General features: G+C 35.4%; 2 protein-coding genes across 6 annotated transcripts in view; one reads left to right on the top strand and one right to left on the bottom strand.

Moving 5' to 3' along the window:
• LOC125238688 (cullin-1) overlaps window positions 1-7,691 on the bottom strand; it is a 49,661-nt gene extending 41,970 nt beyond the window's left edge. For 3 of the 4 annotated variants that reach the window (XM_048146087.1, XM_048146086.1, XM_048146089.1), the window contains exons 1-2: window positions 7,522-7,691; window positions 1,652-1,825 (exon numbers count right to left, since the gene is read on the bottom strand). In XM_048146087.1, the coding sequence (XP_048002044.1) occupies window positions 1,652-1,708 (57 nt within the window). In that variant the 5' untranslated portion in view covers window positions 1,709-1,825; window positions 7,522-7,691. Of the gene's footprint in view, window positions 1-1,651; window positions 1,826-7,270; window positions 7,424-7,521 lie in introns of those variants that run through there. The other variant, XM_048146088.1, reaches the window with a different exon arrangement.
• Window positions 7,692-8,615: 924 nt separating this feature from the next.
• Window positions 8,616-15,869, top strand: LOC125238767 (LHFPL tetraspan subfamily member 2a protein). 2 transcript variants are annotated; one of them, XR_007178469.1, is made up of 6 exons: window positions 8,616-8,930; window positions 9,702-9,820; window positions 11,856-11,966; window positions 14,073-14,186; window positions 14,796-15,027; window positions 15,068-15,869. XR_007178469.1 is itself a non-coding variant. In XM_048146201.1 (5 exons), exons 1-5 carry the CDS (start codon window positions 8,755-8,757, stop codon window positions 14,936-14,938), a joined length of 663 nt encoding a protein of 220 aa, XP_048002158.1. In that variant the 5' UTR covers window positions 8,616-8,754; the 3' UTR covers window positions 14,939-15,869. The 2 variants fall into 2 exon arrangements, 1 of the variants encoding a protein (XP_048002158.1); XM_048146201.1 differs by having other exon boundaries at window positions 14,796-15,869.
• The last annotated feature ends 1,373 nt before the right edge of the window (window positions 15,870-17,242 follow it).

The following is a 17,242-nucleotide window of genomic DNA, read 5'->3' as shown; positions in this document are numbered from 1 at the left end:
GGCGTAACCGAATATTCGGCCGAATGTTCGGTTCGGTAAGAGCTGAACCGAATGTTCGGCCGAATATTCGTATTCGGCAAAATCCATATTCGGCCCATCTCTAGTTAAAACCAATAATTGCACAGACCGTTTTAAACCAAATTAGCAATGCACAGTTGTGATGACGAAACTGTGGAAAGTGTGTCATTGTGCCGTCTGCTTAATTTGTAGTAAATTGAGAACTTATTAGGTTTTTATTTACTAAAATGGGTTTATTATCATATTTATCGTCACTAAAATAAAGGTTTTTTTTTTAATACCACGTTGGTGGCAAACAAGCATACGGCCTATCTTATCATAAGCAGTTTCCGTAGCCTATGGACGCAGCAACTTCGGAGGTATTACATACGCGTTGCTAACCTAAGAAAAGGTACACAAGTTGATGACTGATTGCAATCCCAAATGGATTACCATAAGATTTCCTTTATTTTACGGTGACGTAGTAGCCGACAAGCCATATTTGAACATTAGTAAATACTAATGAATGACTTGCAATAATTTTACTAACAAAGAAATTCAAATTCATGGTCTATATTTATCTATAAGTATTATTTTTTGTTTTCCGTTAAATTTGACACGTAGCTAGGTTCATTATCAGAAACCACCCTGTATATCACATTTAGTTAAATTCGCAAAAAAATTCATCATTTTCATACATAATAAATGAATTTATTCATGTGAGAGGCCCTTAAGAATAACATTCAAGTTAGTACAACTAGGGAACAAATCAAATTATTTTTATTGAATATAAAAAACGCGGGCGTGTGGTCTAGTGGTAAAGACGTTAGCCGCGTAAGCTGAAGACCCGGGTTCGATTCCCGGCTCGGCCACCAGTGGGCCTTGCCGTTTTTTCTTTCGTGTATGATATCTATTTCAGTTTATTCAAGTTAGTGTCAAGTGATTGATGGCACATGTCAAAACAAATAACATTAGGAATTGGTAAAGGCTGTCACACACGTGTTCAGTAATTATCTTTATTTTTTTAATAACTCGATAACCATAAGAGTTAAGATGCTAGTTTCTTAGAGAAATTAATTGCATTTGATCTAAAGACCCTTCCCTTAAAGTTAACAGAATTCAATAAAACCAGGGTGTACATACATGGCCCAAGGGGCACACTGAATTATGAGATACTCTCTAATTCAGAAAAAAGGGGCTAAATAGATAGTTAGAAGTTCTTAAGTAAAAATTACCACATTGTCAGTAAACGACATAAGGACGAGTTTTGCTGGTATCTTTATATAAATAAATAAAATATTATAGGACATTCTTACACAGATTGACTGAGGCCCATGGTAAGCTCAAGAAGGCTTGTGTTATGGGTACTCAGACAACGAAAATTAAAAGAACATCATTATGCTTAGGAGACCTTTTGCTTGAGAATGGTACCAACAATATATCGTCACTACTTTTAAAACTTGTATCTTCGTCTGTCAATGAAAAGAAAATGGTAGTAAGTATGTATGGAATTCATATAGACTTACTGCGTTTTAACTTTGAGGAACAGCGTGAGATACGAGATGTTTTTAAAGTAGTGACGATATTATTTTAAGGACCATTTTGATGCATAGTCCTTAAAAACTAAAATAAAAAAACTGCCAAAACAACTTACCTGATCCAAGTCGATTTGCTTCAACGGCGGTGGAGGTTTCAAGCTAACACCACTCATCGTAACATAAACAAACTAAACTATTATTTAACAGATTATCCTGTAAACTAGCACTATACACAGAGATCACAGATTATATTGTTATTTACAATAACATAATTTGATTGCTGGGGTTTTCTGAAACAAAGAGAAAAATGTTTGTTAGTTTTGATAAAAATCCATACTAATATTATAAATTATAAATAGGAAAGTGTGTGTGTCTGTTTGTTTGTCCGTCTTTCACGGCAAAACGGAGCGACGAATTGACGTGATTTTTTTAAGTGTAGGTAGTTGAAGGGATGGAGAGTGACATAGGCTACTTTTTGTCTCTCTCTAACACGAGCGAAGCCACGAGCAATAGCTAGTACTTTTATATTTCTCATTGTTATGCAAAGAAATGTATGATGTCCTTTCTGTATTGCTGTAAGTTTTAAACTTAAAAGGAGGATTCGGCCCCTATCGCATGTCTACTTTGCTGAAAATAAATAATTTTGATTTTTTTTTTTCGATTTTTTTTTTTAATTTCTAATACTTGGGAGTTTTATTACTAAATGAAAATCAACTTTATATGGCTATTCTCTCATTGAAATTTGTTTGCTTCACTACTTGAAGTTACTAGTCAATACCATAACATAGCCTGTTACTGAGAGGAGGCCAGTAATAGAAATTGTATGTATAACATCTAATGGCCCACCATACAAAAATTTTGCCAAACAAATTTGAATCAATGGTACTAAAAAACAGGGCTGAATTTCTTTTGTTTGAAAATCGAACGAATCAAAACAAAAGCAACTCAATTCTATTTAACTTAGATTCAAATTTTATCATAGGTATTTTGTCCCCCCCCCCCCATGCGTCCATTGAACACCAGGAGGATAAAGGGGTTTCTAAACAGGCAATACTTTTACTGCAATATGTGCCCAACAACTATTAATGTCGTTCTCTAACATGTAAGAGATGGACACCAATCCAATAATTGCTGGCCACATATTGCAAGAGAATAATAGAAGATATGGCTCATTTAGAAGCTCCTTAAATGAACTCTATTTAAAGGAAAAAATAATTCATTTTTAGAATTCCATACCTCAAAAAGGGAAAACGGAACCCTTATAGAATTACTCGTGTGTCTGTCTGTCCATCTGTCACAGCCAATTTTTTTAGTATAGACTGGCCAGTTATTGGATGCTGGCTAGTAACTGGCAATTTAGCCTATTTTAAAGGATGTCTTGGGCCGAGGCTTCAATGCAGAATAAAATTATAGTAGCTTACAGATATCAAAGACAATGGATATAGAGGATTGATGTACAAAGTTAAATTTGTAGTTTTTGATTTTGATTGAAACCAATTTCTGAAAATTTGACCCATAATTTTTACTTGATGTATTGAAATTGTTAAATATGAATGCCATTTAATTGAGCATCATCAAGAGGTGTATCACCATCTCAATGAGCATAAATTTATACTCATACTCAGGTCGAAATGAAATGATTTATTCAAGCATGTTGAGAATGGGTTACCTATAAGGTTACACTTGCTACTCTAGTAGTCTCGTGACATGATCAATTAACATTATTTTACCTTTTTTCCAATGTTTCGGCCAGTGTAACCTGGCAATGTTGCATAAAATTTTCTTTTTGGTTCTGAGGTATGATTTTTATCTTAGATTTTATTAATCTTATATGAATTAATATTATCTTTGCAGACAAAAATGAAGTCACCTCAGAATCTCTTGTAATAAAAACAAATTTAAACCCCATTGTGGCAGACAAAGAATATCATTTGAATAACTTTAACATACACTATTACTTTGGTAAACATTACAATGCTCAACATATTGTATAACATGATTGCCATCTCAGTGGCTCCATTTTATTTGGCAACTTATGAGTATAACAATACATTTCAACATTCTTATTGCATAAATTCTGAGGTTGTCTATTGTTTGCCCGACAGTCATTTAACATAATATTCATATGCCCGAATTTAACTTGCCTGAATTTCATTTGCCCGAATGATTTGTTTACCATAAAAATTGTATGACATACTGGTTGTTTATCCGAACATTACCTTCCATAATCATACAATGCCATACTATTTGTTAGCCATATTATTAAGTGCAATAATATGGTTTAATATAATATTCAAACGCCATAAGCAATTATTGCCATATTAATTATTGCCCATATTATTACCTAACCTACTTTCTGATAGCAGTTTCATTTTCCAGGGGGTCACAGTTCTAACCTAACCTAACCTACTTTTCAAGCAGTTTCATTTTCCAGGGGGTCACAGTTCTAACCTAACCTAACCTACTTTCTGATAGCAGTTTTATTTTTCAGGTGGTCACAGTTCTAACCTAACCTAACCTACTCTCTGATAGCAGATTCATTCTTATCCCATTCTTTTTAGTACTTCTAGTAGTGTCGTCTCTGTGATAATTACGCATTTCGATGATTCTGCCAAATCACATTATGGAAATTGACTTTTCGGGTCGCTAATTTGGATGACAAATGATGGTATGGAATGTGGTAATTACTGATTTCGATGATTCTGACAAATGACATTATGGAAACTGACTTCATGGGAAACAAAGTTTCTGGCACTTGATTAATATAGTAAACAATGATTATACACTGGTCAAAAAGAGAAATAAAAAAACAAAGTGTGATGTAAAGCTGCATTTTTGGTATGTTATTTGGGGTCCTTGGGGGAATGTAGGGCTATATTTTGCAAGCAAAAAAATGGTGTGCTAACTTCGTAATTTAAAAAAAAAAGTAAAAAAATCAGACTTTTTTTGGTTTTTGCCGTTTTATTAAAAAACTATGCATTTTTGGTCAAAAGTTTCTTTGTAATGTTGAAAGCGCATTAAATTCCAAACAGTTTGACATCTTTTTTATCAATGTCCGTCAAATATTTTTTGAGATATGAAGCGTCAAAAAAAGAGCATTTTTCCCCTTTCTATGAAAATATTCGTTTTGCTAATATTTTGAGACAGATATCAGCAAAAGAACTCAGGCTACTACATAAATTGTAAAATAAAAATGTAGAAAGTTTCAATAAGACCAATGGAGTGCCAGTTATTAAAAAAAAATAGGATTATATCATAAGTCTAGTATAACTGGATCAGAAATAATCGGTGGATGGTAATGGCCAAATGGGATAGTTTACATATATTTACAGGAGGCGTAGCGGAGAACGAATTATTATTATTTGGGGGCTGTTCAAGTATTACTCAGACACATATTTGCGTATATCAACATTTATTTAGTAAGTTAAGTTTACGGTCAGAAAGACCTCAGGCTCGCCGCTTGGCGGAAAAAAATATTTACGAGTAGAAAACCCTCACTAATTGAATCAGATTGTTCCGAAATTGTTCTTGTACGGACTGGTTTTTAAAGCATATCACTGAGGGTCAATAACATCGATGCAATCTCACAAGCGTTGTCGTGGACGTGCCCGAATCATAGTATTCTCCGTTTAACGAAATATCAGTACATAGTATGTGTTGTATTGCACGCGCAGGTCTCTCACCGCCGCGCAGGTGTAGTCGGACCATAACTCGACAGTATACACGCTTGTACAAAAACTGAGGAACAGCTGTCTTTTTACGCTGTCACTACATTTGGCGAATCTTCTAGCCAACATGTTTGCCCTTACTGCGGTGGCTCGCCTCTGCCTTTCTATGTCCTCCTGGTCTTTTAAACTGGAGAACAAGATGTGGCCAAGATATTTGACTTCGTGTACTCTCCGCAATTGAACTCCATCAAGCAAAAGAGGTGGTACATGTGTGGGCATATGTGCTGCCTCCATGAGCATTAATTCAGACTTGTCCGGATATTATCTCATGTTATGCTGGCTGGCGTATCTCTCGCATTCTGCAAGTAACTTACGCATAGCTCCCACAGATGGTGCTAGTAGGACCATATCGTCTGCATATGCGATGTGATTTATCATTTGCCCATTGATGGAGCAGCCAACCTCGGTACTGGTCAAAGCCTGCGACAGCACATCCATGTACACGCTGAAGAGAGCCGGAGACATACTGCCTCCTTGTCTCACGCCACAGTTTAGCCCGCTGGCGGTGGACAGAGTTGACTTCCATCTTACTACGTTCTTCTGCTGGGAATACCACTTCTCCAGTATCTTAATAATTGGCGTGGGCGCTTTCCGTTCCCGTAGTTTATTCCACAGCAATTGGTGGTCAAATACAACTCAAGTGGACTTTCTATCACTACAGGAGTTGTGCCATCAAGATGCAGAACCAGGAAAATGTAACTAATTCTGTTTTATTTTTCTAATTTACTAAACTTCAAAATTTTACTGTATTTTATTTCTTCATTAGTAATAGTCAAATCGATGCAAAGTTAGCTTAGACAATTTTTTCAGATAAACGGATATCAAAGAAAGTAAGATCGAATAGATAGCACTTTCAACCTAAAACTTTTACCGTAAACTATTTTACCTTAACCAATCTACCAGACTCTTGGCTTCTCTATTTATAGTTTTTTTTTTGTTTACCAAAGTAACTATTCGTCTTACTGACCTTTATTTGCACTAAAACTAAAGCAAATTAAATTTTATACAATGTTATATTGCAATATATATCATATCATGAAGTATTTTGCAGATATATTTGTCTAAAAATATTGGCAAAACGCTACATTTTATAAATGCGTCAAAAATTAACCTTTTTTGACGCTTCATATCTCGAAAACTATTTGACGGACATTGATAAAAAAGATGTCAAACTGTTTGAAATTTAATGCGCTTTCAACATTACAAAGCACCTTTTGACCAAAAACGCATAGTTTTTTAATAAAAAAATAAAAACCAAAAAAAGTCCGATTTTTTTACTTTTTTTTTAAATTACGAAGTTAGCACACTTTTTTTTTTGCTTGCAAAATATAGTCTTACATTCCCCCAAGGACTCCAAATAACATACCAAAAATCCAGCTTTACATCACACTTTGTTTTTTTAGCCGATTTTCATGTAAGATTTGACCGGTGTATTATGGCATAAGATGTTATGAGAAACAATATTATGATTGTTGAATAGGGTGGCAAATAAAATTATGGCAAATGAAATTCTGGCAAATGGGGGTATCCCAAATTCTGATTGTTCTAAAACTTTAACAAATTGTCTTTGGTCTGTTATAGAAATGATTAACAGAACCACTGGTCTATAACCAAGTAAAAGTGGAGTTAAAAAAACTTTCCCACTTATAGTGCACCAGTAAACACCAGTTATATAAATGCATAAGTAAATCAATCTACAGTGTAACAGTACAGTAAAACAGGATAAAGATCTAGTCAGGTAGCATTTTTTATTCAGCCTACATAATGCATAGGCTGTTTATCATATCGTCTTGTCTTTAAACAAGTTTAAAAAAATAATGTCGATGCAAGATTGATACGTAATTTCACTTTTGAATCTACCCACTTAAAACGTAATATCCAATTTGTTTAAGAAATACAGAATCAAACGTTAATGACAAAAAGTAAAAGTATGTCTCATTCTCACAAAGGATTGAGATTTTGCAACCAAAGAAGGGAATGGAAACATGTTTTTAATTTCCTCCTTACCTATTCTCGATACGACACCACTTCTTTGTATGTCGAAAAATCTCATGGCACTATTGATATACACTTAATATTAGACTAAAACAACGACTTAGACTAAAATAACTGTACAAATACGTCGATTCGATTCCTTTTTACAGAGATGTGAACATTACAATGACAAGCTATATTACACTACTAAATTTAACAGATGTTCGATTATCAAGGTGCGCAATAGGCAGACGTGTATGATAATTTTGTCAGGTAATACTTACATTAGTTTTACACTGTCATCGACCACATTTCACTTCACTTCAGATCTAGCACACACCACAATTAAATGCGAGGTTTATATTACTATATATATTTAAGCACTAATTGATACAAATATTCAATATTGCAAATAAAGTTTGGTCTTCCGATTGACCATTTCACGCACGTAGAGAAAAAACCGGCCAAGTGCGAGTCGGGCTCGCGCACAAAGGGTTCCGTAGCAGCAAACCAAAATTACAGTTAAATCAACCTATCTCAAAAACTATAAGAGATACTTTGATCAAACCAAAAATCGTTGAAAGAGTTAATTAGCATGCATCACCTCTATTTTTTTTAGAATTTTATACCCCGTAGTTATAAAAATAGAGGGGGGGGGACATACTTTTTACGACTTTGAGAGCTGATATCTCAAAAACCGTTCACTTTAAGAAAAATGTTTTTTAGAAAACTTTATATCATTTTAAAAGACCTTTCCATTGATACCCCACACGGGTATGTACATCGAAAAAAAAAATTTTCATCCCTCAGTTACATGTATGGGGGCCCCACCCCCAATTCTTTTTTACTATTTAGTGTCATAATTTTATAGCGGTTCATACAACACATATTCCCATCAAATTTCATCACTGTAGTACTTATAGTTTCCGAGTAAATCGGCTGTGACAGACGGACAGACGGACAGACGGACAGACGGACAGACGGACATGACGAAACTATAAGGGTTCCGTTTTTGCCATTTTGGCTACGGAACCCTAAAAAGAACACGAACAGACAGATTTCTTGGTTTTGTTTATTTTCCGCCAGATGACGCTCTAAAGGATGCGTTCAATACCGTTTGTAGAAAGTGAAAGGGCGTATTAATATTTTTAAAGCCATCGAATAATTTATTTTATAACTTATTAAGAATAAAATCTATTTATCAGGTCTGTAGTGATTATATAAACATATTTCTTTTGATAAATATAATTCTATAAAAAAGAAGAAAAAATCGAACTATAAACTTATTGGTTAAAGCAAGAATAACCCTAAATGTACTAGCAACACTGCGAGACCTGTCAACATTTTTAAAAATAAAAGCTGTCAATGGAGCTTTTCTATTTCGCTCACCCATCTCACTTTATCTCACAAGTTTTTGTTTTCGTAACTTCGATGCTGGCCCAGTTAAACGTTTATTATTCTTATTAGCACATACACAATAACTTAAACTTCAGCTTTTATCTCACATTACACACAAAATGTGCTACGTGATCATCACAGGGCGGAGTTTGGCCTGGCTCCTTTTGAGTTTGGTCGCCTTTATGCTAATCCTTTCCGGTATAATGACTCCCAAGTGGTTGTTAGGGCAGCCTAGGGTGCAAAATAGGGATAACGTTACCGGATTTTATGTGCCTAGTGTCGGGATATACAACAGGTAACCGTATAAACTTTTTATTAAACTTTCCTTTAGTTCAGACCTTAAACTTGAATAGAATAAGTTTCTAGTTCGTTTTTTATGTCGATTGCCTACATAGTAGCGGTTAATTAAGTTGTTAAAGTTCTTTTTATTGAAAAAGCTGTAATATTAAGAGTTTTTATAACATTGTTTTAACTTTGACCTGCCAAGTCTTGAACAAAGTTTTAATAGTCTATAAATCATACTTAAACGTAACTATAGGTCACTTATTGATCTCATGTGATTTGTAAGCAATTTTTCAATCACTTAGCTTTTATGCTCCTTTAGCTTGTGGGTGGGTACTTCCAGTTGAAATTAGATTGTACTAGTACATTAAATTTAAATATAAAATGGTTCCTTGGTATCAAAATTGTGTTTAAAATCAGGGTACCTATTTTAAAATGGTTGGAAAATATAATACTTGAAGGTTGTCTGAAAGTGATAAGACAGCCTCTTTTTCTCTTAAGGTGCTGTTTATTTCTACTTTGACAAGTATTTACACATATTCCGAAAAAAAGTTGCCATTTCAAACACCTTCAAATCAAGAGTGAACAGGCATCTTCTGGGCGAGCTCACTCCATCGTAGGCCACGTCTTTGCCTTTGGCTAGTCTGTGGCCAAGACTACACCCATTTATAATTAAAAAAAAATTACTGACTATGTTGTTTACCGTATTGAGGTGTGCAATTGAGGTTTATAGTAGTTAGAAGGTACCTATATAAACGCTTAAATGATTTGAATGATTTTTTAGATGCTTGCGTATAAAGGACAGCCATGATGACTGCGGTTCATTCTCTTTCTACGGGTTCGCTACGGATCCTAGCCGCTACCCTACACCTTGGAAGGCTGCTCTATTTTTCTTGTCTTTATGTAAGTTCTGACTTGCTGTTTGTGTTAAGAGACTAATTCTAATTCGAATTTACAATGTGACATCAAAATAATATGTACATTAGAGATGGGCCGAATACGGACTTTACCGAATACGAATATTCGCCTGAACATTCGGTTCAGCTGTTACCGAACCGAACATTCGGCCGAATATTCGGTTCTGACATATTTTAAATCCTGGCTTGGAGTTAAAAAATTTTCAATGATTGGTGATGGGTACTAAGGCTCTTATTGTTCCTATAATTTAGTGGGGAAGAAAATTTTGGTTTTTGTTTCTTAAACTACGTTATTTTCACTTTTTTACATAATTATTGTAGGTATATTTTAACGCATTTTATCTCCCTTTGGTGGTCCCTTAGAATGCTAAAATAAGATGTCATTATCCGATGAAAAACGAAACGATTTACGCTATTTATTTACTTTGTTTATTCCGTAAATATTCGGCAATGTAACCGAACTATTCGGCCGAATACGAATATTGAAAAACTTGCCGAATATGCCGAATACCGAATATTTACCGAATATTCGGCCCATCTCTAATGTACATGATTAAATTTCAGTTCCATGCAAATTTTCAATCATTATTTTTAACCGACTTCAAAAAAGGAGGAGGTTCTCAATTCGACTGAATGTTTTTTAATCCAAACTCAATTACTCTTTCCATATCAAGTTGTCTTAAGAAAATGGGAGGATGAACTAAAACTATAGTACAGATCACAAACCAAAAATACAAATTGATAACACCATATTAAAGCAAAGCCTGCGTGACGTCGACGCATTCACGCGTCAACTATCGTAAATTATCAGGGGGCCGATTTTTGAGTCTCACTGTCACTAAAATACCGGTTGAAAACGGTGAATTGCCTATTATTTTTAGTGACAATTTTCTGAATTCGAACGCCGTGAGATTCAAAAATCAGCCCCCAGTACAGCTACTTGTCAATAGATGTCGCGACGAACAAAAAGTCTAATGCTCAACAATTTTTAGCTAATAAATACAGTCGTATCAATCAGTATCCTGTTTTCAATTCCTTCTGCTTGTAATATAAGTTGTAAACTGTTTTAATATTACATTTTTGGCAAACGCAACACTGTTGGCACCTAGTGTCAAGTAGTGGTACTGATATTTTAAGCTATGCATGACTGATGCTAGATGTCACTACAAATAACTTGCATTTACTGATGTATGGAGTTACAACTCTTCCCTTACTTATTCCTCTATGAAAATGAAAAATGAAAATGAAAAAATGAAAATGAAAAAATGAAAATGAAAAAATGAAAATGAAAAATGTTTTATCTCCTTGAAAAAGGTTTACAATGTTGCCATCAGTGGTTGGGACTTCCCTTTAGGTAAAGACCTGTGGTGTGATTGGGATGCCCCGCTCCTCCATAACTAACAGTCTTAATAATCTATTTTTAAGAGAAAGTTTACATAGGTATATCTGTTTTTTTCTTTTTTTTATCTCTATGCTATCATATCCTTCCTGAGAGCCCTATGCCCCTGATGAGGGACAACAGGATAAAATCATCATCATCATCATCATCATGCTATCATATGGGTGAATCAACTTTTTCTTGCTTTTTGCAAGAATTGCCCATACTTATTATTAGCTCTAGTTTTTTGAGTTTTAACCTGGCCATCGTGAATAAAGATCCTTATTTTTATTTTACATTAAGGGAATAATTAAAAAAAAAAACATTTACAATTAAATCTATATGTGACCCAGTGGAAGAGACACTTTTTTCATACAAAAGTGAGGGACAGCTATGTCCACTGGGTCACTGCTCGAAATAAAGTAATAAAATAGCAAATCCTATAAAAACATGATGTATTGCATAGCTTGTATATCTGTTTTTATTATAATAAGTATAAACTAATTGTTTTTAATATAATAAGTAAAAATAAATTATACTAAATACAAATTAAATTTTCTGACCACATGTAGTCGAAGTATGCGTAATTTTGCTGGCAAAGAAAAGTTGATTCACCTGTATACATAATAATTTTGAATTTCAGGTGCAGCTATACAATTCTCGACGGTACTAGCCGGTGTAATGGCGTGTTGTGTTCAATCCGTGTTTAAGAAGAGTGTTATATCGTTAGCTGGAGCTACTCAAGCCTTGGGAGGTAAATAACCATTTTCAATACACTTGTGGACTATTTTAATACTAGAGTAAATTCAAAAGGATAAAGAAATCAACAAAAGAATATCATCAGGATGGAACAAATACTGGTCTCTCAAAGAGATCATGAAGAGCAACCTGGGAATACGGATAAAAAGTAAAACCTTCAACTCATGTGTCCTGCCATGTCTAAGCTACGGCTGCACAACCTGGTCCCTCACTGTAAAACAAAGAGACAAACTTGCGAAGTGCCAGAGAGCCACACTGTAAGATGTAAGACCGAAAAATGGAGCCAAAAAGTCCTCATGTGGCACCCCAGAGATGGTTCAAGAGCTCAACGCCCACCACTCAAACGATGGGAGAACGAAATTATAACCACTGTAGGGCCTTTCTGGACTAGACTGGCCAGGCAGAGGAAATACTGGAAAGAGCTGGAGGAGGCCTTTGCCAACAGGCACACTGAACTACGCGACTTCATCTAAACAAACAATCATAAACACCAGACCATGTTCAGAAGAAAAGGCTATAGAGATAGATAGATAGATAGAAATTCAAAAGTGAAAAAAATTACTGCCTTAAATGGGGAACTTGACTGTAGTCAAAATAATAGTTATTTGTTATACAAGGGAGCAAAGTTGTATTTTAACGCCGAGTGTGGAATTGAAAAACGAGCAAGTGAAAGTATTCTATAGTTGAACCACCAGCGAAGCGAGTGGTTCGAGATGATAGAATCCTGAACTTGCGAGTTTTTTAACACACGAGAAGTAAAATACATTTGCACCCGAGTGTAACACAAAACTTTTCCCCTCACTATAGCGAGGAAACTACAACGCAAAAAATGCGTTTATCACTGCTTCCAGTGGTTCCACAGGTGGTAAATCATCTTTATTACTAGATTCACCTACGTTTATCAATTTTAACGCAGTTAATTTGACTTTATTCAAGGTCAAATTACTTTACCCACTAGTGGATAAAATGCGTTTTTACCCGCTGGTATTAAAGGACAAAACACGTGTTTCCGAGCTAGTGAGGGGAAAAATATTGTATACCATGCACGAAATAAAGCATCAGATAATTATAGGAAAAACATGGACAGAAGTTACATTTAAATCCAATTTCTATTTAATAAGTCAGGTAGAAATATATAAAGTAACTGAGTTGACCATGACGTCACTCAATTCGATTTCATATAAATTCCATATTAGCAAGTCGTTCAAATTCGTTTTGACAGTTCTTAAAAAGAAGCTGATTTGACTAGGAGGCTAATAGCCTATTGAAAATGTAAAATAGGGGGTTTCCACTAACGCCAAAACTTGATAAGACCCATCAGCACAGATGTCATATATACCATAGATAGATCAAGGAAACGTATCTACTTAGCGTGTCAAATGAACTCAGTAAAATCCACTGAGTTGTCCGTCTTTAATCGCAGCTTGCAGATTTCAGGCGTCAAGTTTTGTAATTTGAAGTCAACAAAAACATTAAAAATGCCTCGTTACGTGATATTTAATCGCAACACCACAAACATATATGAACACTCAAGGGCCTGAGACATATTTAAAATCACAGGCAAGTAACAACTTCAGTACAAAATCTGACACGCTCGGCCGCCATACAAATAGATGAACTCATCAGCTGTCACATTTAGCCAATTTGACTTTAATTAAGAAGTCTTGGTTTTTGAGATATCGGCCGTTTAATTTAAAAAACGTAAAGGAAAAGTTAAAAAGCGCCAGTATCTCTAAATCCATGACATTTTCATTTCATTAACTTTATTTCCAGCCTAGTTAGCCTGTGTGGTGACGGGTTAAGAATTTCACCACCCCCTTTCTTCCCGTGGGTGTCGTAGAAGGCGACTATGGGATATGGGTTAAATTGTGGCGTAGGCGAGAGGCTGGCAACCTGTCACTGCAATGTCACAGTTTCGTTTTCTTTCAACCCCTTATTTGCCAAGAGTGGCACTGAAGCTTTAGTAGTTTCATGTGTTCTGCCTACCCCTTTATGGGATACAGGCGTGATTGTATTTATGTATGTAACTTTATTTCCTAAGAGTGTCAATAGTGTCATGCTAATTCGAATAACTTATTACTTATCTTTTATTTATTTTCAGGGTTATTCGGCGTCCTAGGCCTCCTGCTGTACCCCTGGGGTTGGGGCACCCAGCGCGTCAGGCAGCTTTGCGGCGAAAACTCGGAGCCCTACATACCAGGAGATTGCTCTATTGGTAAGTATTGAACCTAGGGGTATTTTCTGCTACTAGTCATATACATTTAAATACACACATTCATACATAAATTCGCGTCTGTATAGGGGTAGGCAGAGCACATGAAATTGCTCAAGTTTCAAGTGAAAATCTAGTGGTGTCCAATTTCAACTCCCGTTTAATATAATATATTCATTCTAGTTTTTTTTGCTGTTATGTTATACCCATATAAGAGTACATTAAATTACACGACCCCCCCCCCTCCGCTGGCTGCTGTTACAAAAAAAAATAGGCGAGACGACTAAAAAACCTAATTAGTCCGTCAGTTAGATTATCAAAGAATTTTAGACACGTATTTTTTCTTTTTTCTCGTAAACGAAAACTGACGACGGCACAGTGCATTGAAGTTTCGCGTAACGTCACGCCTAGGTACAATTTTTACTTAGAAGTGACGTCACAAGCCCCCACTCCGGAACTTTGATGCTCTATATCTTTGTATTTTTTCATTAATTAGAAAAAGCAAAAAATATGTGTTCAGTATTTTTGGACGATCTAACTGACGGACTAAACAGAATGCCATTTTTTTTATGTAATCGTCATCCCTATTCTTTTAATTTCTTATTTTTCCAGGCTGGTCCTTGTACGTGGCGACGCTAGGCGTAGCGCAAGTCTTCTTGGCTAGCGCCTTATCCCGCAGCGCGGACCGCGCCGCTAGTTCGGAAAAGGTGCAATTCCAAATAGACGAGGGGAAGCAGCTTATTTGTCTAGCTTAGAAATGCAAAAAAAGTCATGACGTGTATACACGTCGTTGAAAAATCGTAACGTGTATACACGTCAATGAAAATCCACACATGACGTGTATATACGTCATTGGATACAATATTTTTGAGCATGACGTGTATACACGTCACTGTAAACAGATGACGTATATACACGTCAATGGAAGACCTAAAAAGACGTGTATATGCGTCATTAAAAACGTGATAGTTTCAATCATGACGTGTATACACGTCAATGAAAACTAGATAATGACATGAAGGCCGAAAAATACTCTTCCAAGGGATTAAATCAATTGAAACATGTAGTAAACCCCCAGGCTTGTCCTTGTACGTGGCGACACTCTGCGAAAGCCAAGAGGCTAGCATCTTATTCCAGTTGCAAATAGGCGAGGGGAAACAGTTTATTAGTCTAGCTTAAAAATGCAAAAAAAGTTATGACGTGTATACACGTCGTTGAAATATTGTGACGTGTATACACGTCAGTGCAACCCGCATATGACGTGTAGTTAAAGATAGCTGACGATACACGTGCGGAAAGGAAATTCGTAACTCGTGTCGATTTAAAACACTCCCTTCGGTTGTGTTTTAATTTATGGCTACTTATGTCGTAATATGTACTATTTCCCATGTGAAACTAACAGACTGATACTGACTTCCAATCTTTAATACTTGTATTAAAAAAAATTGCTTGTGCTTTTATTAAAATAAGCGAAATTATAAAAAAAATATACATTTAGTTGTAGAAAAAATTATTATATTTAAGATACAAAGATGTGTGGTAATACTCATAATATTTAGATTATATCTTCAGAACGTGTGTCATTAAATGTATTTATATACATAATAATATATTACTTAAGGTATAGCGGGGCAAATCTCGACTGGGGGGCAAATGTAACTGGTCCATTTTTTCCATGTTTTACAATGTTTGCATTATTAAATAGAGTGTCCACCGGTTATATATGGTAGACGTGTTCAGTGGATACATGTAGAACTCAACATCATAGCGTAATAATGGAAAAAATGGATCAGTTACAATTGCCCCCCAGTCGAGATTTGCCCCGCTGTACCTTATGTGGAATTTTCATAATGAGGTATACAATATTCATTCATTTCTTTTCTGTATTTTTAGATAATTTAAATAAATGTAAACAAAATCTACCCTCAAGTCTCCTTAAGCCACTTGGGAGTAAATGAAAACATTACACGACCAAATAACAATGTAAAAGACAGGTGACAGTGACAGATCCTATAAGGAGACACACTGACATTTTATCCCGCTAGGCGGCGCCTGTACAAGTGCCTAGGCATGTCACTGTGATTCATGTGTGAGAGAGAAAAAAAATCATCTCACTCTCACGTGAGCCATTTTTTTTCAAAGTTTTCAAAGTTTTTTTTCAAAGAAAAAACAGTCCCAAAAGGACCATGGGCAGAAATGTCCCCACCCACCAACGGAAATGAAACATGTCTCATTTAATAGATCTAAGCAACCTGATGATCTTTTACTATGACGAGGATCGCCATATGTATGGGGTTTTCTTGGAAAACCGTGTTTTGTTTTTACATATTTTTTGCTCATTTCATTGAAAGGTTTTGTTTTTTTATTATACTAGTTGATTGATAAACAAGCATGCGGGGCTGCGTGATGGTAACTTATATTAAATAATATTTTTAGCCAAAACTATTAAAAAATATAAAAGATTTCTGTCCTGAATATATATTTGTGAAGTATTATTGTTAGTAACATAATATTTTTTCAACCTTCTCTTTGTAACTTTCAATGAGACGAGCAAAAAATATGTAAAAACAAAACACGGTTTTCCAAGAAAACCCCATACATAGGGCGATTCTCGTCATACTAAAAAATCATCAGTTTGCCAAGATCTATTAAATGAGACATGTTTCATTTCTGTTGGTGGGTGGGGACAGTGCCCATACAAATTTGCCCATGGTCCTTTGATCCTTTCCATACATTTTTCAAACTTTCCATTCCGTTGCCGAAAAAATGGTAATGGAATGGGAAAAGAACCTTGAAACACTTTTTCTCCTATTAGGATTGAAAGAGCTCGCGATTCTGAGTGGAAACCATATAAAAATTTCCAAATCCAAAGAGGGGTGGACAACTTTGAAAAAATGGCCCACGTATGGTATGATATTCTTTATTTGTGCTATGGACTAATTAGGTGGCGCCATCTATCATAACCTTTGAGTGTGCCTCCTCATTGCTGCTGTATTTTGTTGGTTTTGAAATTACCCGAAAAGGTGAGGTGTTCCCTTTGCGCTATGACATGGGGTTCT

Source organism: Leguminivora glycinivorella, chromosome 24 (assembly GCF_023078275.1).
Source record: "Leguminivora glycinivorella isolate SPB_JAAS2020 chromosome 24, LegGlyc_1.1, whole genome shotgun sequence".
In the NCBI taxonomy this organism is placed as follows: domain Eukaryota; kingdom Metazoa; phylum Arthropoda; class Insecta; order Lepidoptera; family Tortricidae; genus Leguminivora; species Leguminivora glycinivorella.
This window is presented reverse-complemented; position numbering and strand designations above follow the sequence as displayed.